Source organism: Dendropsophus ebraccatus, chromosome 14, assembly GCF_027789765.1.
Source record: "Dendropsophus ebraccatus isolate aDenEbr1 chromosome 14, aDenEbr1.pat, whole genome shotgun sequence".
In the NCBI taxonomy this organism is placed as follows: Eukaryota; Metazoa; Chordata; class Amphibia; order Anura; family Hylidae; genus Dendropsophus; species Dendropsophus ebraccatus.
Genome location: NC_091467.1, coordinates 41,417,017 through 41,443,252, shown reverse-complemented (window position 1 = coordinate 41,443,252; position 26,236 = coordinate 41,417,017). Strand labels below are relative to the sequence as shown.

At 40.5% G+C, this 26,236-nt stretch overlaps 1 protein-coding gene across 1 annotated transcript in view; it reads left to right on the top strand.

The window, feature by feature from the left end:
• Window positions 1-26,236, top strand: part of ANKFN1 (ankyrin repeat and fibronectin type III domain containing 1) — a 288,330-nt gene that overhangs the window by 181,273 nt on the left and 80,821 nt on the right. Inside the window, exons 8-14 of the mRNA XM_069953139.1 lie at window positions 6,909-7,008; window positions 8,959-9,091; window positions 9,242-9,358; window positions 10,381-10,596; window positions 16,559-16,725; window positions 18,714-18,864; window positions 24,820-24,988. Of these exons, the coding sequence (XP_069809240.1) occupies window positions 6,909-7,008; window positions 8,959-9,091; window positions 9,242-9,358; window positions 10,381-10,596; window positions 16,559-16,725; window positions 18,714-18,864; window positions 24,820-24,988 (1,053 nt within the window). The remainder of the gene's footprint in view (window positions 1-6,908; window positions 7,009-8,958; window positions 9,092-9,241; window positions 9,359-10,380; window positions 10,597-16,558; window positions 16,726-18,713; window positions 18,865-24,819; window positions 24,989-26,236) is intronic.

Here is a 26,236-nt window from a genome sequence, read left to right as displayed (position 1 = left end):
AGTCTAGAACAGCCGAAAGTATTTTGTGCCCAGCAGCAGTAAAATTTGCTGATTGGCTGCTTAGGTGTCTGCATAGCAGCCTTTTTTTTATCTGGGATCCGCTCTGTGTAGCCAAATACGTGGATTTGGGCACGAACCCGAATTTTTCAGGTCTGCTCATCACTAATAAGGAAAACTTTCCAGCAAAATTAACCGAAATAAAGTACTTTATTATCAAATATGAGATACCATAAGCCATTTATTTTCTAAGGTCCATATTTCTTATAATGTGTGTAGCTACATTTGTATATTATAAAACATGTTAGGTTACCAAATATGTTTTAATAATACTGTCTGTAATATTTGTTTTTTCCTGTTTTGCTTTCCACTCATGATAAACAGTGTCCATCTTATAGTGACATCTTGTGGTATTAGAAATATTGACATTATGTTCTTTGTGATCATGAAATCTTTTCTAAAAGCTACAGTATTTATAGGAAAATGAAGCATGTAGCAAGTTACTTATATTTTTTTTAAACTGGATTGAAAGATGCAGTACCCGAATGGCTACAAAAAAAAAAAAAGAAAAGAAAAGAAAGAAAAAAACAGATCTCCCTTTCTCCTAATCTTTAGCATTCTATTCAAGAACAAAGTAAATTCATAGGAACAAAAATTTTGGTAGCTTTTAAAGGGAAACTGATAGCCAGGATAAGTGGATATATATATATATATATATATATATATATATATATATATATATATATATATATATATATACTGCCAGTTTTTAGTGCATACAAACCTTTTGCTATGATCTGTGATCCAGTGTCCTCCAGCCTTACAGTGTCACGGAAGACACTGGATAACAGATCATGGCCAAAGGTACGTATGCACCCCTTCTGTAATTGGCGTCTGGAAACTAGCAGCACGGATATATGTTTATCTGTTCTATCAGATAGAAAAATCAGTCCAGAATAAACATGCTTTTTACCGAAGATGCCAGATCCCAAAGCATTGCTAAACGTATTTATGCACTGCTCTTGTGATCGGTGTCTGAAAACAGGCAGCACGGATATATCTCAGTTTCCCTTTAAAAAAATTTGAATTATTTGAATTATTTTTAATTTAAAATGCTACTGTCGTTATAACTTTCAAAATCTAAATCAACAGTAGATGTAAAATAAAGCAAGTTTGCCATGTACATTCATTATTTTTTTGTTGTTGTTATCGTGCAGTTAAACAAAGCTGAACTTACCAGAAATCAAGTTCCAGTCTCCTGAAGGCAGATTTTCTGACTTGTGCTGGTTGAAAAAAACAGACTTAACACAGGAATTCCGGCCAGTACAGAGAGTCACAGCTCAATGTGTCCATCAGTCACATGGCTGCCTTCTCTCTGTCCGAAAACAGAAACTGCCGTGTTTTTTACAATAACTAAAAGAAAATAAATGTAACTTGCAGACAGTTTTTGAGCCAAAACTAAAATCAGATATCTCCCTATGTGATAGGGCAAAAGACCAGCTGATAAATACGCGAATGCCGTTAGTCGGCTGATTGTTCAGTTCTGACAGTTCAAAAATAATTGACTGTAGTTTGCACATTAGAGATAAGAGAACTTACAGTAAGTTTGCTCATCATTATTGCCTATCTCCCCGTGTAATTGCAGATGTGAGGCTGATGGAGGATTAAAGCAAGGGGCCTCATAAACAGTTTAGCGCTTGTCTAGCTAAATCCCAATGCTTTAAATACATCCAATGTGCCCAAGCCCCTTGGGTAATTTCACTCATTTTCACTTCTAAGTAAACATATTTAGTGCTAAACTGGTCTTAAATGGGTATTTTTATTTAATTGAAAAGTCTAACTTCAGGATATTGGCACTCTGGTCCACCCCAATCCCTCTATTTACTTACCCTGTCTTTGCTCTGTTGATGTCAATCTGCAGCCATTCACTAAGGCCACAGTGCATTCGTAATATTAGCAACAAAGCAGAATTAAAGGGGAACTCCGGACAACCTTGTAAAAAAAAAAAAAAAAAAATGGTGCAGCTTTCTGTCCTATGTTCGCTTGACATTCTTTATGTGATGCTACAGTCTTCCAGCTATTTGATGCAGTTTTCTCCATATCTCTTGCTGTTCCCCATGCACTGCTCAGACTGCGGTCCACTCTCAGAACATACTTTTTCTCTAACCCCTGTTACCCCTCCCACAAATGCCCCATCCATTTCTGGGCTTCACCTTGATGCCCCGCCCATTTCTTTCCACACCCTACCCCCTGTCACATTTGCATCATCAGTTACAGCAAACGAACTCAATGTAAGACAGAGGTCACATGATAAAAAGCGGGGGGGGGGGGAGCAGGAGACAGAGGGGATTGCACAGTTTTCTCTACCAACTACCAATTCGGCTACCAATGAACCACGCAGACACAGCAATACATCATATAGAGACATCTATATAACATTTAGGCTATGTTTGCACACTGTCAAAAAGACAAATGTATTGCACAGCCATCATTTAACCCCTTCGTACTGGCACTTCCTGCGGCGGGTGGGGAGATTCAGAGAGGGCCCGCATCGTGACCCGGCTCTGAGCCGCCACGATCCCGGCTGATTTCTGCAGCCTGGGGCCGCGGCTATTAGCGGGTGTGGCCGATTATCGCACCGGCTAATTAGGACAGGTAAATGGAGCTGTCAAACAGGACTTTCCCTGGTGTCTAGTGGCCGGAATTCCCCCCGTGATGCAACGGCGGGGGCGAGATCCGGTATACTGGCCTGGCCAGGCTCAGCATCGGAATGAAGCTGATCCTGGCTCAGCAATCCATGTATCTGCTCTGCAGCATACCAGTATAATAGAGCACTGATCTGATGGATCAGTGCTCTATTATATACACAGCATTGATCTCAATGGGAGATCAGTGTTGTGTATATAGAAGTCCCCCAAGGGGGTTCTAATTGCTGTAAGTGAAAATTTACAGCAGGGTTTTTTTTTAAATAAAAATCTTGTCCCTAATAATATTTGGTATCATCGCATGCAAAATCGCTCGACTTATCAAATTCCTGATCTCACACGGTAAATGGTGTAAACGCAAAAAAAAAATCCAAAGTGCAAAATTGCACATTTTTGGTTGCATCAAATCCAGAAAAAAGTCGCATTGTGCAAGTAAGGTACCGATAGAAAGTAGACATCATGGCGCAAAAATTGACACCTTACACAGCCCCAGAGACTAATCAATAAAAGCGTTATAAGGATAGGAATAGAGCACTTTAAGGAACATTTAGTTTTTTAAAAGGTTTTAATTTTTTTAAAAGTTGTCAAAACAAAAGTCATGCAAGTTGCATATTGTTGTAATCCTATCAACTTGAGGAATATAGATTTTTACTAAAGGGCGCATAGAGTAAACACAAAACCACCCCAAATAAGAAATATTGCATTTTATTTTTAATTTCACCACGCATATTATTTTTTTCCCCGGTTTTGCTGCATATTTTATGCAAAAATAAAGTCTGCCATTGCAAAGTACAATTAGCGGCTCAAAAAATAAGGGCTCATGTGGGTCTGTAGGTAAAAAATTGCAAGCACTGTGGCCTTTTACACACGAGGAGGAAAAAACAAAGACGCAAAAACGAAAATTGGCTTGGGAGGGAAGAGGTTAATGGGAAATGTAAGCCATTTTTTTAACCAACTGCCACTGTTTTGAAATACAGTAACAGCCGTTAGTTTCCATTAAAAAATGGCCTTCCGACAAAAACAGACATAATTTTGATGGTGTGTGAACATAGCCTTAAAGTGTCACTGTCATTATAACTTTCAAAATCTAAATCAACAGTAAAAGTGATATAAAGCAAGTTTGCAATATACATTCATTATTTTTTCTTGTTCTCATGCTGTAAAACAAAGCTGAACTTACCAGAAATCCAGGTCCAGTCTCCTGAAGGCAGATTTTCTGACTGGAATGTGCTGGTTCAAAAAACACTAAACACACGAATTCAGTACAGAGAGTAACGGCTCAATATGTCCATCAATCACATGACTGCCTTCTCTCTGTGAGCAATCAGATGGCCTGGGATACACAGGACTTCCTGTTTTCTGACTGTTTCCTGTTTTTTGAGAAAAAAAGAGTCAGAAAACAGGAAGTGCCGTGTTTTCCATGATAACTAAAAAAAAAAAATAATCAATGTAAACTGCAATCTGGCTTTATATCACATCTACTATTGATTTAGATTTTGAAAGTTATAACGACAGCGACATTTTAATGTACTTTTTAATAGAAAATAATTCTCCGATCTGGAGATCCCCTTTAAGCCATGAGAATGCTGAACACTTATGCTGCGTTTACACGAAATGACAATTTGCCCAATCGATCGTTTAACGATTTTGAAGCAACAATTTGGTTTTTATAACAATCAGCGTTTAGATAAAAAAATTGTTAGAAAAATTGTTAGAAAATTTGTAAGAAAAATACTTATTGCGATCCTTTTTAAGATCGCTCAAGCCCATCTTTCACATAGGGTGAATCTTTGAAAGACTGTTTACACGAAGCGATCTGCGAATTTTTAGCGAACGACGAACGATGATTTGAGAACATGTTGAAAGATTAGAACGTTTTCTTGCTTGTCGCTTGATCGTTTTCTGTGTTTACACGAAACGATTATCGCTCAAATGCGATCGTTATTGCAAAAATTTGAACGATAATCGTTCCGTGTAAACACAGCATTACCCTGTTTCTTTTAAGCAATCAGTGGGAGGTCTCAGCAACATGACCGCTGTGATATATCACTACTAGAAATCAATGCGACCTGAGCATGCTTGAGTCGGATTGTGCAGAATTTGAGTACCAGTGGCTGACAAAGTTGGATGCATTCTTAGGTAGTCCTGGAAATCAGCTGTACAACCAAAGACCTTTTCCTGTATAGCTCTGACAGTTCCACGTACTTTTTACCTGTACTTAAAGATTAGCGGGTAACCGGCTCTCCCAACACTTACAGACGATTCCCGATTCTATGTACAATGGCCGGATTATCTGCAAAAAAAGCATTTATTGCCTCTTGTGTCCTCCTAGTCTGTAAGTTCTTGTGAACGGGTCGCTCACTCTATTTATATTTTTATTTATTTTAATTATTTAATCCTGTACTGTCTAAATGTGACCTCTGTATTGTGCTACTGTGTAAAAAAAAAATAAAAAAAGAAAAAACACTGCGGTTTTTCTTGACGCCATACAAGCCCATAATATTATTATTATTGTTGTTGTTGTTGTTGTTGTTGTTGTTGTTATTGTTATTATTATTATTATTATTATTATTATTATAGGTCAAGTGTGCCATTATACTAAGTTTTATACTGTCTTAAAGAGGTTATCCACCTTAAACTAACTTGTCCCCTCTCTACAGGACAGGGGACAAGAGATTTGATGGAAGAGATTTCCGGATGGTCTGACCTCCGATCCCCCAGCGATCTCCAGATTGTCCCCTGGTTTCTTTGCTTTGAAGCGACTTTGTACCCACAATCTTGGATTAAAAGCAGCTATCTGACGGTACAAACGGTTTGGGGAGGGGGGGGCAAACCGCTTGTACCGTCAGACAGCTACTTTTAATCCAAGATCTGTCCTGTGGTCCGTTCGGCAGGTGATGCAGTCATTGTCCTAAAAAGACAACTTTTAAACTGTCAGCCCTGTGCCCAACAGGCGTGGCCTAGATTGTGTATGCATTAGACTGGCACACCCTCTCTGCTTCTCCTCCCCGCCCTTTTCATCATTAGGAATGCTCCAGGCAGATTGCCTCCTATTCATCAGCTGGGTTAGCCTGGCACATGGGCTGGATTGTTAAACAGCTGTACAATGTTCAGACAGGAGTAAATGTTTCAGTGGCATTCCTAATGATGAAGAGGGTGGGGAGGAGGGACGGAGGGGTGATGCAAAGTTAGGGCATGGGCTGCAAGTTTAAAAGTTGTTTTTTAGGACAATAACTGCATCACCTACCGAACGGACCCCAGGACATATCTTGGATTTAAAGCAGCTATCCGAAGGTACAAGTGGTTTGGGGGGGGCAGGTTGGGGGTACAGAGTCGCTTTGAATACAGCTACGGGTGTGGCTCTATTCAATCTTATGGAGCCGTTGGAAAGAGCAGAGAGAGAGAGCCAAGTATAGCACTCTGCTCTTTCGATCTGCTCCACAGGAATGACTAAAGTTATGGGTCACGTGCCATACCTACGGCTGTATTCAAAACAAAGAAGCTGGGGGCCGATCTGGAGATCACCGGGGGATATGGAGATCGGACCTTCTGCAATCTTCCTACTTGTCTCCTATATTCTATGTATTCACTATAACAAAGAGAATCTCACTATAACACCACGCAATGATTCTTTCCCAAACTGCTTTTTGATGCCTATAAGCTACAGGCAGCCATAATGTCTGATAACATAGAACCAGAGTTAGTGAGTGCTATGTACCTCCAGCAGCCTTTCTGGACACCCAGTGTTCCCACATGCTAAGTTTGAGGTCTAACATTTAAGGCGTTCAGACATCTATAGAGGACAGCCATACAAACAAACAGGCATTTACATCCATAATATGGATGTGAAACAAATCATTCAACAATGAGGGAATTACTTATGGCTGCCTGGTGCTTATCCCAGCTGGAGTCTTGGATTGAGAGGTCACTGGTTGTAAAGAGAAGCCATACATGTCTGATTGCTAGCTGATACCTGGTGTTTTTCTCTGAATATCCTTATAATGTAGCTGATGCGTAAGAGTTTTTTTTTTCCACCCATGCTTTTGTGAGGGTTTCTATCAGACTGTCCCAAAAATAGCATTTCTGGTCTGGTTAATAGTTTTATTAGCAGATTACATCATGTTGTTTTAGTAAACAAATATAATGGGGAAAAAAAGTTTTATATGCACTATAAAATATGTGAGTCTTGTGTATGCTTTATTTCAGAAAATGCTAAATTACAAAATCCGAGTCGCAAGCAGTCTGTGTCCAGAAGTCTAAAACATCTTTTCCATTCATCAAATAAATTTGTGAAAACATTAAAAAGGTTGGTCACACAAGATCACATATATATTCTTTTTTCCATTGTTGATGTTAGCTTCATGAATACTGAATTTCAGCCATATACGTTTGTCATTCTATCTATACTAATTTTTTTAATAGTAAATTGTAAACATTGTAAAGAAAGAAAACTGCATTACACTATCTGTCTATGCTTCCTGCGTCAGCCCATGGTTTAGACAGAAAACCTGAATCATTCACATGCTGTTTATGCTTCTGATAATGCCAGTTATGGTTGATGAACTGAGAGATTAACACATTCTAATTGACTCACTGTGTTAGGCCAGTTTCACACTATGTCACAGAATGGCCAGTGTTACTGAAGATCATCCCGGGTGGTACTACAGTATTGGCCGGATGATCTTCACTTTTGGTGAATTTGGATGCATCCCAATTCGGCGCTGTACACAATGGAGCGTGCGGCCGTAGCCACATGCTCCATTATGTGAACTGACATGTTTTGTGCGGCCGCTGCAGAAAACTGGCATGTCAGTTTTTCCTGTGCACAGATGGAATCGTGGCCGGAGCGTATACTATGCGTACAGGCTTCAGGCGGGATTCCATTAATTCAAATAGAACATATGTTTTGTAAAAATCATGGGCGCTGTTGCAAATTGCAACAACGGCATGTTGGGTGATCATAGCGATAAAGTGCCAGTTGTATTCACAGAGATTTTCCTATAACTCCTCAAACCTCCGTAACACCATAACTTAAAGGGGTTATCCAGCGCTACAAAAACATGGACACTCTCCTCCAGAGACAGCACCTTTCTTGTCTCCAGTTTGGGAATAGGTTTTTCAACTTAGTTCCATTAAAGTGAACGGAGCTTAATTGCAAACCACATCTAAACTGGAGACAAGAGTGGTGCTGTCTCTGGAAGAAAGCGGCCATGTTTTTGCAGCTCTGGATAACCCCTTTAAGTTGTTAAGTCTGTACGTTCTTATCATAGCTAATGTCCTTGCTCCCCAGGCACATGAAGCAAATATTATCACCATAAATTTTATCATCATATTGTTACTGATCAATCAAAATACCAAGACCAGTAATACCAGTATACAAGCATACCTCTTTGACACTTTGACCTCTGCGCATGATATAGAACTAACAGAGTTTCTTTTCACACTTCATCTTTGTTCAAAAAGGACTCCTGCTCAGGGATACATGTTTTTACAATGCTTTTCCAATGGTTTCTGACAACTCGGCATCAATATAAGAGCTAAACAACCGAGTTGTCAGGAAACCCCACTGTTTTGCCAGAGGACCTTAAAGGGGAAGTCTGGCCCCCCCAAAAAAATCCAAACAGACAGGGGGTGGTGCTGGGGACATATTAAAAAACCTACACTTACCAGTCCTTGTGCCTTTGCAGCACCTCATCCCACTCCTGGACCCCTGCCAGGATTCTTTCTCTCTATCCCTCCCGCTACATCATGACCCGGCTGATGGATGTCCCGCTCAGCCAGTGAGTGACTTGGGCAGGACTCCACTGTAGTCAGTGACTGGCTGAGCAGGGTATCTACCACCCTTTTCTGCCTCGTCATAACATAGTAAGAAATGGCTAGAAGATGACATGCGGTGCGGTGATGCAGCACTGCAAGGGGACAGGAACCAGTAAGTATACAGTAGGTTCTTTATTATGTTCTCCCCACCCCCTGCCTGCCCTGTAATTATAAATTTGGCCAGACTTCTCCTTTAAGTGCAGCAAGATCTTTTTCACATTTGTGCCCTGTACCTTCCATACATCCATAGAGAAGTGTTGGGACAATGGGGACATTCAGACAAACAGACAAATTATTTCTAGGGAACCCATTGTCACTCATATGCATGTTCTTGCCATCCACAAAGACAAAGGGTCCAATAAATATAGTGACATCACTTCTTTATTGTCCTTTTCTCTGTCGCCATAACCGTGTGCTGATTGTTTCCTTTATCTTTCAGGGGGTTGTACATAGCTGTGATATTTTATTACAAAGATAATATGTTAGTAACAAATGAAGATCACATTCCCATTGTAGAAATCGATGATTCTTGCACCAGTTCAATTATGCAAGATTTTGTCTGGTTTACAAAGGTATGTGCTGTTTTTTTATCATTTTATCCACAATGGAAATTATCCCATGTTATTGTATTACCTTGTCTAGTTCTAAATCTATGTGTTATTTATTTATTTATTTACCAATATATTTTACAAAATAATCACTTCTTGCTTCTATCTTTACAGTTGTCATGCATGTGGGATGACATTAGGTGGCTACGTCAAAGTATGTCTATATCTATGTCTTCTTCCACCGCTTTGCAAGCTAGACAGAAGATGTTGGCAGCAGCTGCTCAGCTTCAGGTCAGTATGGTATACATTAATGTTAACCCCTCCAGAAGTTCAGCACTTACACCTGCGTAAAGTTACACTTTGCTCCCTTAACGTTGTTGTAATTCATATTTAATATGTCAAATGCCACTTTTATTATAGAGGCTTTGCTCATCTCTTTATGGTGATGGGTTTGATTGTGACAATGAAGGGTATTCAGTGCAAGTGTACTGCCATGTCCCTTCTGAGTTGTGCTCTGTGCCGCCATAGATACCTCTGTGCAATCGGCCCTTTTGACTTGAATGGGGCCACAATGCAGTTCTATTTCTTGTTAAAAGGTGCTGTACGATCAGGGCTGTATTTGCCATTAGGCACTCGTGGTTCTGTGCCTAGGACAGCAGTGTTAAGGGGGGCAGCACTCCAGTGAAAAAAAATTAAATTATTGTACAAATTTGTAAATTCCTTTTATTTAAATATCTCCAGTCTTCCAGCACTTATCAGCTGCTGTGTGTCCTGCAGGAAGTGGTGTATTCTTTCCAGGCTGGCACAGTGCTCTCTGCTGCCAACTCTGTCCATGTCAGGAACTGTCCAGAGCAGTATCAAATGCGCACATAAAACCTCTCCTGCTCTGGACAGTTCCTGACATGGACAGAGGTGGCAGCAGAGAGCACTGTGTCAGACTGGAAAGAATACACCATTTTCTGCAGAGAATACAGCAGCTTATAAGTATTGGAAGACAGGAGATTTTTAAATAGAAGTAAATGACAAATCTTTATACCTTTCTGGCACCCCTTTTCCAGTCAGAGTTCCTTGGGCAGTAAAACTGTAAATACAGCCCTGTAATGTGATGGAGAAACAGTGAAGGGAAAGCAGCACTACAGTAGAGCAGCGGCCCTTTCTTATTTACAATAGGCCGAGGAGGCCAGAAGTCAGATGCCAAACTATCATAAAACTATACACCTTTAAGAGTAAATACATACAGTCATTCCAGTGGTATGCTTGACTTTACATGCAGTTTTATTAAAATGTCTAAATTTGATTTTTTTTCCCCCTAGAATTTACTTGGCACCCATAACTTAGGAAGAGTATATTATGAGCCCATAAAGGATAGACATGGCAATGTCTTAATAGTCACAATTCGAGAAGTTGAAACCTTGTATTCATTTTTTAATGGTAAATGGATGCAAATTTCTAAGTTGCAAAGTCAGAGAAAATCCCTTTCAACCCCTGAGGAACCAACAGCACTGGACATCCTGCTCATAACAATCCAGGTAATGACGGTACTTGCTGTAAAATACTGTTATCCTTACATTAGTAGAACCATCATATTACCAAAAAATACATTATCTTCTATTTTTAGACAGCTCTCACAATTATATTTATTAAAATATGAAGTGTAACAAGGTATGTGCATATACTTCAACTATGGCCACACAAGAACTTGAGAGATGAGAGGGAGCGGGTAGCAATTTATGATCATCGCTACTAAAACATGGCTGTATGCAATGTCCAATAGTTGCACAATGTCCTCTTAATATCAGGTGGCCATCGGACAGCAAATGCAGGCATATTGTCAGGAACCGGTGACACCAGACACACAGAGACAGTGAGCCCTAAGCTCAGCCCCGCCCACTGACTCTACCTACTTGTCCCCCTAGGCTAAACCCTAGGGCAGCAACTGGGTGGCGGTCCCTGCACTGGCTTGGTGGGACAAAAAGACAAGACAGACAGACAAAACACAATGAAGAATAGTCGACAGTCCGGGTCACAACAATCGGGCAGCAAAAGTACAAAATCACAATCCAATAAGCAGAGTCAAAAAACAAGCAGTATGGTCAGGGGCAGGCGGTTAGCAAGGAAGGTCAGAACACAAGGCAGAAGGGTCAGAGAAACGACAGATAATAGCAAAAACTCAAGCAGGCAGAGACTAAGTCAATAACCGGCAAGGCACAGGCAGAAGCTGAAATCTTAAATAGGAGACCAGGAACCAAGTCCAGAAGATGATAGGAGGGACCAGCTGTCAATCACTGAGGCAAAGGCAGGTTAACCGTTACATGACCAGAGGAAACTTAGCAGCACAGACATGGGTGGGGCAGGGAAAACAATTAGCAGACCAGAAGAAATAAGACACAGTACAGACAGGGCACAAACAGAGGCAAACAAAGTAACCCCAAAGCCCCAAAGTAACCAAGGACCTTCCTGTGCTTTCGTCCGGGCCTAGGAAAAAGTGGTTGCCAAGCTACATAATTTCAGAATACTGTATTGTACAATAAGGCATTACAGCCAGATAAGTGAGTGGAGAATTTGGGGAAAAATTGTAAGTTAAGCAGTTAGTATTTATCTCAGGAAAGAGAGACAAAGTACAGTACTCTGAAACAACACAGGCTCAGTTCAGGAGACCAATGTCTCTTCTTCAAATCTGTAAGCTGGAGCCGCTTGCTTCATTGTGTGCTATGGGAAGTTCTGATGCGGGCGCAATTCATTGAATTGCGGCCGCAGAAAACTGACATGTCAGTTTTTTTTCGGCGCCGCATGAGATCCCGCTCGGAGCATACACTATGTGTATACGCTCCAGTCGGGATCCCATACAAGAATAGGCAGTGTTCCACCCCGTACAAAGTTCGGCCGTTGTTGCCGGACTTTTACTTAGTGTGAACATAGCCTAACTGTGGCTATTACATCAGTGGAGGGGGCACTGTATAATATCAATTTTCCAACGGTAACCAAGTCATATTGGTAATAGTGGTAGTCATAGTAGGAGGTAAGGAGTTGCGGTGAGGCACTGGTGCCGCACTCTGGCACACCTCACCATCCCTGTCAATAATGATGGCAAATGCAGTAGGCACACGGCCTATGGCATCAGCAGCGCATGAGCAGACCAGGAAGATGGTGCAATCTTGCAGGAGGCCTGGCAATTCAGTATTTTTATGGAGAAGGAAGGAGTGGTGAGGTGTGCCACAGTGTGGCAAAAGCACCTCACCATGACTTCTCTATGACTCTTAGTTAAAGTTAGAAAATTGATATTGTACCGCACCCCCTCTACCGACAGAATAGCCACAAGTAACCTGCTACCTGATGTAATACAACCTACAGCACACCGTCAGCCTCTCAGGTTGGGCTTGGGTGCGGACAGATTTCCTTTTTCGCAGCCAGGCGATGCCCTACCCCAACTATGCTAGATTTTTTATTCCTTTTAGCTCTGCATTTGAAGTCAGAGGTGTCAGTAATTGAGAAGTAAAACTAAAGTTCAGACTGTCTTGAGGGATTCCAGCCCAGTGAGTTTACTAGACAATCAATATTTAGACTAATGGAATACTTCCTGTGGCATACACTGGTTTGAAATGACAATGATTTATTCAACATTCCTAGAAATGAATTCTAGAGATGACATGTGCTTACATAAAAAATGCCTGTCTTTCCTGTTCTAAAGGAAACCCACACAAAAAGTCTAATACACTTTCTTTGGTTGTCTTTCAGGCTGATGACTTTTATACAATCTATAATGTTAAACTATTGTAGGCTCCAGGTATCGATGATGGAGGAATCTCAGACATAGTTTTTATGTACTCTGTACAGCTATTACATACAGCATTAGCGCTTTCTTTTTACACTCAAGTAGACCTAAATTATTATTGATGATATATCTCATATAGGGAAGTAAGGGAGCATCTACAATAGACTTTTTTTTTTCTTTTTTTTTTATGCTGCTTTTTGTTGGATATGGTCAAAGTATATGTGTTTTTGTCCATGCATTAAAATAAAGAATTTCTCTAGCCCTGAAGTCTTAACTGTAGTTCCATGAACCAAAAGCAATAATTGAGCGCAACAATCAAATAAAAGGGAAATTCTTTTATGTATTTTAAGCTATAGTTGAAAATAGTTACCACCTGACTGTTCTTGTTTGTTGCCTTTAAAGTGTTACTGTCATTTCTTAGCAACTGCATTTAATAAACATATTCCAGATTTATTGCATATCTAAGTACATAACACCATGTTTCGGCTCGATGGGTCTTTATTAAAGCGACTCTGTACCCACAATTAGAGATGAGCGAACTGCTCGGACTTTTGGTCCAAAAGAAGTTCGCTCTCTCATCATGCCTCCCGGCATGATCCCGGCTGCGTAGTTGCGCTCACGGGAATATGCGGCCAGGATATTCCACGGAATCGCAGTTGAATTCCCTGGAATATCCCGGCCGCATATTCGCGGGATTGCAACTATGCGGCCGGAATCAAAGGCTCATCTCTACCCACAATCTGACCCCCAAACCGCTTCTACCTTTAGATAGCTGTTTTTAATCCAAGATCTGTCCTGGGGTCTGTTCGACAGGTGATGTAGTTATTGTCCTTTAAACTTGCAGTCCTGTGTCAAATTAGCGTGGCCTATAGTGTGTATGCTCTAGGATTGCAACTCACCTCCATCCCTCCTCATAACTAGGAGGCAGCATTTTTCCTATTCATCACCTGTCTGAACACTGCACAGGTGCCTTAACGATCTAGCTCATGTGCAGTGTTCATTCAGGTGAGGAATAGGTGAAATTGTTCTAGGGGCATTCCTAATGATGAGGAGGGCAGGGAGGAGGGACAGAGAGGTCTTGCAATCCTAGGACACTCTGGGTACTCTAGGCCACGCCAATTTGACACAGGACTGCAAGTTTAAAAGTTGTTATTTAGGACAATAACTGCATCACCTGCCGAACAGACCCAAGGACAGATCATGGATTAAAAGCAGCGAAGGTACAAGTGGTTTGGGGGGGTCAGATTGTGGGTACAGAGTCGCTTTAAATACCATATGCTCTATCAAGCAGTGACACTCTAGTGTGTATTTGCTTCTCTACCTGCCAACTTAGACCTAGTTCCACGGTGCTCTTGGACCTAGTCATTTTTTATGTGTTTAGACATGTCAAAGTTATTGATAGCACCTGGTCTCACTCCTGAAACCTGCTGTGATCCCAAGATACAACCAGAGAGAATGGGTAGCAACGTGCTTTACTCCAAGTCTGTACATCAAATCAAAATAAGAGCCTATGGAGTAAACAAGTCAGATGTCTCTTCTGGCTGCGGAGTGGAGCTCACTGCCACATATGAGGAACGCTCATTTGCTCAATGACCAGCCCCTTTAAAATGGCCTAAACTCCCAGACACAAGTTGATGATCAGATTAAAAACAATGTAAGGCTATGTTTACACAACGTTGGTTTTTAATTAATCACGGACGCTGTTGCCAATTTGCAACAACAGCCGTGACTTATACAAAACTTAAGTTGTACTGCAGTCAGAGGAAATCCAGGCCGGAGTGTATACACATAGTATATACATCCATAGTGGCCGCACGAAAAACACATGTCAGTTTTGTGCAGCCGGTATTTATTGAATAGCGGCTGCACAAGCCTGACAGGTCACACAATGGTGAGTGCGGCTCCGGCCGCACCCCATATTGTGTTCAATGGTGATTTGGGATGCGGGCCCAAGAGGATGCACTCGCAACCTGATGCGGCCTTAGGCTATGTTCACACTGCGTATGAGTCCGGCCGTAGTGCGAACCGCGAATATACGCACGTAGTTTTGAGGTTGATGCGTTCGCTTGAAAGTATATGATATACACAATGCACACTACGTATGAGCATATGGCCGGATTGTATGCGTATGCCGTGAAAAATGAACAAGACCATTGTTTGAGGACGGAAATGTTCCAACTCACGGCCATGGATTTCCATGTGGTCCTGTACAAAGTACTTATTTGAGCCAAATTGAACTTGATTTTTCGACCCAAAAGGTTCTGTGAGTTTTATTGGGCTGGGCGAAGACTTCCAAGTAAATGGCCTGTTTCAGATCGCTTCGAAACAAGCTAGGGAAGCATAACTGTACTAGGGGCGTATGTTCGCGGTTCGTACACATCCGACCGCATGCCGATTTTTCCCACGCCCGTAGTTTCAGCCGCACATGTACGGCGGCGTACGAAATGCGGCTGGACTCATACGCAGTGTGAACATAGCCTAACACTGTAAGGACATTTTGAGGAACTTAGTGTCACTGTCGTTTAAATTTTGTTTTGCAGAAATCAATAGTACAGGCGAATTTAAGAAACTTTGTAATTGGGTTTATTAGCCAAAAAAAATGCATTTTTATCATGAAAAAGCAATTTAAGCTCTCCCTCCTGTCTTCATGGTTCTCTTATGGAGATGGGAGGGGTTGAGGGAGATGAGGCACTAAAACAGGAGAACAAAGAGTTAATTTACATCTACATCACCTTGCTATCTCCTCTGAAGTCAGCACTGACCTCTCTGAACTCTGAATAGCAGCTTTCACACAGGTTCCGCTGTGTTCTTTGCTCTCTGCTGGCGACTAATCTCCCTCCTCCCCTCTCCCCTCTTCATAGGTTACACAGGGATTTCCTGATAATGAGCAGTGAAGGAGAGAGAGGAGGGGGGGGGGGACCTGGGGAAAGTCTTTTTAAGTGCAGATAATGGCATATTTACTTTAAATCTGATAAAAAGGAAAATGCCCTAGGCCACAAAATGTATTGAAGGGCAGTTAAAAACACTGTAGGGGGCTGTAAGTGACTAAAAGAAACACTATTAAATCATTGGACTTCACAGGCAGATACAATTTGCATTAATAGAAAATCCAGCAGAAAAATCAGCAGTCCAAGGATGAAAATATAGAGCATGTATTCACCTATTGAGAAAAAGCAACATTTCAGCTCCTCACTGGAGTGAAATGTTGCTTTTGAACACTAAGGGGGAGATTTATATAAGGGTATAAATATACATCTGGTGTAAACTGCCCACAGCAACCAATTACAGCTCCTCTTATATTTTACCAGAGCTGAAAGCTGAGCTGTGATTGGTTACTGTGGGCAGTTTACAGCAGGTGTATACTTACATTCTTTCATAAATCTCCCCTTCAGGGAATAAATGTTCATAGAGAGATCTCTAATTTTTTTCCATTTGGTCCTATATTTTTCTGCACCCTGCATGTTCACATATATCGCTGACTGCTCCTTGAATATCACAGTAGAATGAGTCAGAGGAGCCTGGTCTCCAGCCCCACTCCCTCTTCTCCTGAACAATCCATTAAGCTAAACTTTGACCAACTCAAATACAAAGAAAATCTGGAAAATATGATTTCTTAGAAGGACTGCATTTGAAAAACAGTGGTCTATTACACTACGCCTGATAATGTAACTCGCCAGTTCTTTTATACTTCATTCTAGTTTGTGTTGTTTCCTCCTTAGGAAATATTGAATTATCAGAAGCGGAGCCAACAGCGCCTTTCCCCTGGACTGTACCTCGGCTTCCTCAAACTCTGCAGCTCGGTAGATCAAATTAAGGTTCTTGTCTCTCAGAGACTTCCCAATATGTTGTGCCACGTCAAGATTAGGGACAACAGCAATATTTCCAAGTACGTCTACTGTTTACATTTTTTGAGAAGAAAAGACTGTACAATGGTTTTCAAATGATCTCATGTCGTTTTGCCTTGAGCAAATGCTGACACAGTTATGTAAAATTCCTATGATTTCTGTATTAATATACATTTGTGGAGTTCACATTTTTTACTAAAATGTGTAATATAATTGCAATAAGCTTTAGAAAAAATATGTTATAGTGGCACTTACCATTATTGCACAATTTTATATCATTTTCCGGCAGGGAGAGGAGGTAGTTTCCCAGCCTATGGCCGCTGTACTATTATGCCTCAACCTACGCAAAATGTCCATAGGTCAGATATCTACCTCCTCTATAGATTTTTGAAGGTGGGTGTTAGGAATCAGGGACAGGATGACATAAGGACAGGTGAGCCCTGAAGCTGGCACCCGCCCCGCTGTCCCTGCCTACTTTCCTCAGAAGCCCTAGGCAGCAAAGGACAACTGGATGGCAAACCCTGATCTAAACTACAGTAAGTGCAACACAGAACAAAACAAGACAAACACACACAATAAAGCAAAGTCAGGGGTCCAGGTCAATAACAAACGAGCAGTGAAGTACAATGCAGAATCCAAGGGAGTAGTCAAAAAGTCAAGAGCCTATCGCAGGCAAGGAGGGAGGGGAATAGGCAGGCTTATATAGGAGGTGAAGTCCCAGCCCCAAGACTGATTGGGGCCTTGGACTTCAACCTCCTGTGGCCAACAAAAACTGACTGACAGCTTCACCTGTCATTCAGGATCACAGTAACTCGACACAGTTTAACGCCATAGGGACGTCTACGGTGTTACCAGGGTGCCAGCAGAGCCCTGACAGTAAGGATCTGTTTATGATTTTGAGCACCACTATATAACCACAGGATAATGTTTTTTGGCTGTTATCCAAATGTAACTTACCTTCCATGTGAGTATAGGATTGAAGTTCCTTAAAGAGGTGTAATCACCCGGGCCGTGTAGTTACGCTTTCCAGGCCGGGAGGGGAGTGGAGTGATTAAGTGAAGTGAAGTGTAGTGAAGGAGTAAAACAAGGCTTTCCAATGCACTACTAACTATATCTCCATTTACACTTGTTGTATCTGTTCCGTGTGTGGTCCAGTCGCCTTCTGGACTGGGCTCCTGGTTTCCTATAAAAGGTCTCAGTGTCTGCCTATATTTTACTGGCTATTGAGTCTAGTTCTCCCTAACAAGCTCAGCTCCTTCTGTGACCCCCCCCCCCCATGTTTTTCATTTGGCTTATCTGACCGCTGCTCCATTTTTTCTGACTATCCTGGTTTTCCGCCTGCCCTGTCCTTTTGGCTTGTGACTTGATTTCTTTTTGGATTAAGTTTTTGTACCTCTGCTGCCTGCTTTTTGTAACCTCGGCCGATTTAACCATCCATACTTGTTTGTCTGTCTGCGTTCTGTGTTGGCACATACCTTAAATCAGGGATGGTTGCCCAGTTGTCCGCAGTCACCTAGGGCTGATGGTGGCAAGTAGGCTGGGACATGTGTATGTTTCACTGTCTATGTCTATCCTGTCCCTTTCCTGAGTGTACCGTTATTCATAACAATTAGTAAGTTTGATTAATTTACATTCGGCACTGGACAAAAAATGTTTTATATCCAGAGACAACCACCATATTGGCTCAAGAATTTTTGTTGAATATACCCACTAGCCTCTTTGGAAGTGCATTCTGAAGTAGAAAAAAATGACTATATTTTCTATTGTAATGTCAATCCAAAGCCGAGGAATGACAACTATCTTGATTATTTTCTGGTGCTAGATAGCGCTCAACCTGAATATATGGTGATAGAATTACACATGATTCAACATCCTAGAAAGTAGTGCTTTTATATAGTAGCAGGAATTAATCCCCTTGATGTTCTATTTTAAAGTTGCCCATATTGTCTAGCTTTCCTATTATATCATTAAACGATTCGTAATTTGACAAAAAGTTTCATTGGTTGGAATTGTTAATTTCTGTTCTCAGAGATGAATGGGAATGGATTCAAAATCTTTCCATGTCAGAGTCTTTGGAAAATACAGAGCTCTCACTGGATGCACATACTCACCTGTTTCTGTGTGATCTCCAGGTGGCAGTGAAAGCCCTACTGAAACAAATCAATCTACCTCTTCACCAGGTAAGGAAATGATCGCCTTATCACTCCATCACTTATGATGATGCCTCCTGATTGACTGGGAGAGCTGCTTGCACAACAATATGGGCTACCCTACCTCCTTAACCCTTCTGCCACGATGCTGACCCGATTTCAGAAGATTTGCCCAAAATGAACCTCCCAAGATTTAAGTCTGCACAAAACTGAGCTTGGGTTTTACAGGTTCTGCTTGCTCATCTCTAATATAAATAGAAAGAGCTAGAATAATCTTTTCTAGGAATATTCTTTAAGGAAAAGATCTTTAATAGGCTACCACACTTTGGAAAAATATTTCAAACATCCTCATCACTGGTGCTATGGTAAACAAAAAAAAGTTGTTAAATTTCACACTCCAAACAATTATTTTATTTTAAATTGATCACTTACATTAATTTGAAACTAATATACATGGGTACCCCAAAGTGTACCCCAGTTCTAAACAAAAAATAATTATAGCGCAAGACTGTTTCTAAATCCTTTTCCCTATAATTTTTAAACAAGTGCAAGGACTGTCTGTATTCTGTGTTCCTGGCAAATTAAAATTAACCAATAGGGGATAGAATATTTTGCACTGTCCCCATAGCACCTGTAGCTAGTGTGAGACCCAGTGCCATAGAATTCTAGACACCTAGAAGACAGAGAATTCCTTCACTATAATTATTTTTTGTTAATAATTAAACATATACTTTATTTGTGGGCTTGTGCATTTACAAATAGGTCCCATAAAAACTAATGTGTGTTCTCAGACACACCTTTCAGAATTTAGAGGGACATTTACTAAGGAGTCTAATATGTGTGACTCTTCTAATGAGGATTGGTGTATATTTTGTTCCAATATCTTAAGACTAATTTATTAAAATGTAGCACTGCCATAGTGACTGCATCTAAGTAAAAAGTCGCAAAAAAAATCACAAAATTACTGCAAAAAGGAAAAAAGTGCACAAACATATTCTCCTAATATTAATCAGACGTAGGCCTGCACCAGTTTGTGCAACTTTTTAAAAAGTTGCAAACAATAAATTGGGCGCTAATCCCAGATTATGCAAACTTTTGGGTAAATACTCAAAAGAGGCAGATTAAAACCAAAAAGTCGCATCTAAAAAATCTTTGCCCGTTGAATACTGGTTCATAAATAGAAATCCAAGTATTCACCTAAAAAATAGGCGCAAAGCCCTCAATAAATTTCCCCCTTAGTGTCCTGCTCCTGGGTAAAGGTGGGTGCTGAGAAAGTTGGAAGCTGTTTGATGTTTATGCATGTAGATAGTCTTCCAAAATCATTGGTCATTTGTTTGACTATGTTCACACATGCCCGTAACACAATGAACTTGCAATGTGGATGCATCATTTAATTTCAATAATTAATCATTTCATTGCATTACTACATCAGTTTATACCAGCAATTATTCATTTAATTGCCGTCTAGCCGTACTTCATTGCATTAACGCAATGAAACTCCAACGTGAGTGAACATACTCTAAGGCTAGGTTCACACTGCGTTTTCAGCATCCGTTTAACGCATCCGTTTTTTGCAAAAAACGCATGAAAAACGGATTGCAAAAAACGGATTCATTTGTGTGCATCCGTTTTTCCATTGACTTCCATTATAAAAAAAAAACGGATCCGTTTTTTTTGGCGGACCAAAACGGACCAAAAAACGTTGCTGACCCTATTTTTCTGGACGTTAAAAAAAACGGATCCGTTAAACGGATGCTGAAAACGCAGTGTGAACCTAGCCTAAGGGAATCTATAAATCCCCACCTAAACTCTACGACGACCGTCTTTCTGGATGCCTTACATATCCAGTAGCTTTCAGATTTTTTTCAGCCAACAATTTTTTCTCCAGATTCTTCCATACACATGCTCACTAGGCTCAGATGAGCAAACATGTTTTGCATGAGGAGAGAAATCTGTTGCCAGATAATTCTGGCAGCAACTTATCTCGATACAAACCGTAAGAATCAGATGCTGAAATTCAATATGTTACTGCATAATTTTTCAGGGTCTGGACCTTTCTGTAAAGTCTATGAGAACTGTAAGGGCAACCTTTGGATTTAGACCTGGGACATCATAAGTATCAAACCAAACTAAATTCAGATCAAACTTCTCTGATCGTGTTCTAACCATTTGCACCCAATTCTATCTTTTATTTTCTGAAACAAACAAACAAAAAAATTAAAATGACAGCACAGATATGCAAGCAATATAGCTATGCTAACAGTTACCTCACATTAGGGATGGTCCGAACCGAGTTCGGTTCGGGTTTGTGCAAACCCGAACTCTCGGTAATGATTTCCGCTGTCTGAATGGAGAGGGCGCGCTTGTCCGCTTCCTCTCCGTTCAATGAACTAACATTCACTTACAGCAGCACAATGAGGTGATTCCGACGATCTTGCTCAGTGTGAACTGGCCCTTAAAGAGGAAAGTTTTCTGCTTGAAATTCCTCACCTATTTAGCTCTGGCTGAATTTGAGCGGAATTCAAGCAGAATTTAAGCCCCCATTGACTTCTATAGGATCTCAATAGCAGAATCCGTCCAAAGAATTGACATGTCAATTCATTGGGCAGAAAGCGGATCTGCGGCAGAAAATTTGGCTTGGAAATTCTGCAGTGTGAACAAGAGAGCGGAAATTCCATTGAAAACTCTGTTCATATTTTACTGGAGGAATTTCAAGCAGAAGTTAAGAGCAGATTTCTCTTCAATTCCTCACCTATTCCTCAGTGTGCACATATTCTCGGCCAGAGATGTCAGCAGAGAGCACTGTGTCAGACTGACAAAAAAAAACACTTCCCATAGGACATACAGCAGCTGATAAGTACTGGAAGACTTGACATTTTTAAATAGAAGTAAATTACAAATCTATAACTTTCTGAAACCAATTAATTTGAATGAACAAGATTTTCGCTGGAGTACCCTTTTAGACAGCTGTCATTTTGAGACAAAAATATGGGCATTTTTTTTTTATAATTACGCCCGTAATTATTAAAATCCAGATTTATTTTTGCCTAAGAATGATGGCCGTCTAAAAAGAAAGCCGCAAAACAACAATATGTAAACATAGCCTAAATAAATCAGAAAGTTTTTTGTTACTTTTTTTTTCCATTACATCACCGTTTTCCTTATATACAGTTTAACTAAAAATCAAATATTGGTATGTCCGCCTATGTTGAATATATCTACTGCTTGTTGATTTATTTTTATAGGACTTACAGTAATATATTTTAAATGTCAGCCAGGTATGAAAAATAATAACTTTTGGGTGGTCTCTAAAATTTCTATAGTGAAACCTAGACCCTAAAATCACTTGGATTCCTCTGTGCATTTATTTCCACCACCCATAAAACTGCTTTTATTAAAAACAACATAAAATACATGAGTAGGACACAAGCTGTGTCCCTCGAGTTAATTGCAGCTCCATTGTATACATAAAGGTAGCCATTAATTTGTGGACGTCTCAAAAGTGACAGGAACGTCTCTGAGTAAAAACACAAGACATCTACGTTTATAGGCATTTACCTAAATAGGAGCACTGTGTGTAAAGATATTTATCAAAATGAAATATTTTTATTATGGCTCAGTGGGCAGGTTCTACCGCTAGATTTGATTCATGTAGCCCAGGGTCTTAGGCCAAGCAAATTATAGTTGTGCACTGTTTTGTAATATGTCGATCCTCTAAAGTTGACTTTAGTAAAGTTATATATTTACTATCTTGGACAAAAAAGTCCAATAAAATAACAATAAGACATGTTATATTATACAAAACATTGTCATACAGCAATGAATAAATAAGCACTACTCATCCTTCTTGCAGGAGAAGGCGGTCATGCCATATATTGTCTTGGCTGGAAATTCCATCACTAAAATTTACTATATTCCTTCAAAAAGGGTCAACTGTGTAAACATTCAAATGTTATCTGTCCTGTCCTCTCCATACACATGAATGTATAGCACAGGGGTTTTAAAATAAATTGTACAGATAAGGGCAGGAATAAAAAATAAAAAAAAGCTGTACTCACCCCTAAATTCACTGCCAAGAGACAGCTGAAGCGACCAATTTACTGCAGTGCCATGTGCACAATGTAATGTAGAAAGTAACTACACCAATAATATGGGCCCAAAGTGCCGAAGTAGAGGTTCAACCTGCTCCAGTATGCAAGTCTCAATACACAAATAGGTGCTTGCTCAATCCAGTGATTTTTAAATAGCTTTTTTATATATTATCAATGCTTGTGAAAGAGGGCATGCCCATGGTGGTAAATGAGATATTGTGATACCAATAAACAGCAGGAAAAAACTGTTGTAAATAATGGGCACTTTACTTAACACCCTAATACATAAACTAATGGTGAGGCGCAAGCATGAGCCGACCTGTCAGAGATCACTTGCTCCTTGTTCCTCCTCGCTGCCGATGCTATTACATGCACCGACAGCGAGCGGGTAAGAGTGGGGGAGGGGGGCTCGGTCAGCTGACAAAGGGGCCCCCAGACGATCCAGGGAGCCCTTAGGAGATAGCAGCAGTCTACTGCAGCTCCTAGTGCACAGAGTGATAGCCAGCAGAAAATCGTTATCGTTCAAAAATTTTCAACATGTACAAAAACAAGGATAAGCCGACATTGAGCATGTCAGCTGATTGTTGCCTTTTAACAGTAGCTATTACACCAAGTTATGGCCAATAATCGCTTGGCGCAATAGGGCCTTTACTCACACATAGAGGTCAGCATGAGAAAGTATACAAACTAGTTGTCCTGCGAATAGAAAATAACTATTTCAGTCAATCCGGAGTCTCCTTCATAAATAATAACCCACCTTTAGGAAGTTATGTCAGTGCTCCTGTCCATCTTCAGATGGTTGGATTGACTTTTCCTTTGGAGAAGACTGTGGTTTATCTTTTAAAGGAAAGAACATTTGAATAATTTTTTTCCCATGAAGCATTGCCTGACTAGTCTTTATAAATCACTGGTTCTCTTCAGTGAGAATCTCTACCTTCCCCCCCTATGCTGCATCTAAGGCTTCTTTCGGGAAAATACTTGACCTGACTGATGGATTGCCTGCTCAGCCAATCAGTGACTGGAGCAGTGTTCTGCCCCATTCACTACCTGGCTGGGCGGGCAATCCATCACTCAGGTCATGACATTGCTGGAGAAGGAGAGTCCGGCAGGAGTCCCATAACGGTAAGGCTAAGTTCACACTGCGTTTTTGCAATCCGTTTTTTTCATCGGTTTTTTGCACACAAAAAAAGGGTTAAAAACGGATGAAAAAAACGGATGCATTTGTGTGCTTCCGTTTTTCCATTGACTTTAATTGTAAAAAAAAAAAAACGGATCAAAACAGATCCTTTTTTTTAACGGACACAAAAGTAGTGTCAGTAGTGTCTACGTTTTTGTGTCCGTCAAAAAAAAACGGATCCGTTTTGATCCGTTTTTTTTTTTTTTTTTTTGCAATGGAAGTCAATGGAAAAACGGATCAAAACGGATGCACACAAATGCATCAGTTTTTTTCATCCTTTTTTTGCAAAAAACATGGCAAAAAACGCAGTGTGAACCCAGCCTAAGGCAGTAGCGCTTGTTTAGTATATTTCTGCCTGCGTGCTAGAAAAGTTTCAATTTCGCCACTGGCAGCAGCTGCAAGCAGCATATGGATGCAGAACAAGTAGAATAAAGTCAGTTCTGCTCAGCTGACTACTGTATGAGGTGTTGCTATCTAGATTGTTCTGCATGTAAAGAATGATTATTTATGAGGAGATGCTATGGAATTGTGATCCTGTTCAGGTAAAACATCCATCAGGTGGAGGAGGACAGCTTTGTGATTCAGGGCACACTCATTCCACTGCTTACTTTGTAATGAGCCTTTGTGGAGTGTTATTTTTACCTGTTGACTTGATTGTCGCTTGTCGCTGGTGTTTATATATTGTAACCCTTGTTCTCTCACTGTGTCCCTCTGCAGGCCAAGCACTTCCGTCTGTATACACAAGAGGTGTTGGAGCTGGGTCACAATGTTTCCTTTCTTCTGCTGCTCCCTGCCTCAGACGATGTCTGCAGTGCCCCAGGACAGAGTAATCCTTACACCCTTCACTCAGGATTCCTTAACCTCCCCCTTCAAATGTTTGAGCTAGGTACACAAGCTTGTTTTCTTGCCTAGACATATTAGTGCTAACCTGTGCATTAAATAATCTATCTATCATAGCATTCTTTCTTTCCCAGTAGTGGCCCAATAAATCACAGGATGGCCACAAATCTCTAGTGTGATCTATATGGGCTGCACACAGTGTTACTTTGTGGTCTCATACACACAATCATTGTGTTTGGACTGAGCAATAGTGTCACGGGAAAGACAGACTCTTTTAGCCTTTGTGAATTGTTGAGATCTGTTTATACTAAGTAATGAATGTAATATATATGGCGTCTGTAACATTAATCCATTGTATTAAGTTAATTATATCATCGCTACAAATTCCACCTTCTAGACACACATAGTTTAAATACTTCTACTACTGCTTTCTGTGTATGTCATTAAGCAGTATCTGGAGTATATAGTTTTGCATTCATTCAATTCTAGATACATTGCCGTACCTAGAAGGTATCAGATTTTCTATGATATAAGCAACAAAAAAGAAGTACTGATTATTCAATGTATAATACACTCCTTAACATTGAAAGTGCAACACCAAGAAAGAAAGAAAAGTCAAGAGTATTCGGAAATTACTATCAATGTCAATGGTATGCAGAAGATGGAAACAAAATATTTAAAACATCTCCTTTTATTTAATATAAAGTATGAGGGCCATACGCAGAAATACACATAAACCTCATGATGTCACTGAGGTTATGAGCGCAAATTTCTCATTAGCCCACTTACACACTTAGCCCACTGACAGCACACACTACTCGAGGGTCCGGGAAAAATAGCCAAAAAGATGGAGAAAGGGTCCTTCTACGCAGGCCATTATTCACACACACTTTATTGGTCCTTACAAATTAGTACCAATAAAGTGTGTGTGAATAATAACCTGCGCAGAAGGACCCTTTCTTTCTCCATCCTTTTGGCGATACCTAGAAATAGTGCATCCATGCCTTTGGCCCATTACAATTTTCTTCACCTAATCCCAACATCTTTCCACTTCCATTTATGCCTATGCCTCTGCTGATGTCATCGAGCCTCCTTAGATATATTGACCTGAAGATGCTTTTCTCCTTATCGGTGCAGGCAGGTGAAGGCTTTGAAGCCACAGCAAGTCCTATGACTCACTGTGCCTGAGCCAATATGTAGCTCCAGTGCAGAAATATAAAGGGCTCGCTGACTTCAGCAAGCGGTGGACATAATGGAAAGTGGCAAAGGTAATGTGAAGCAGGGCATAGCACGC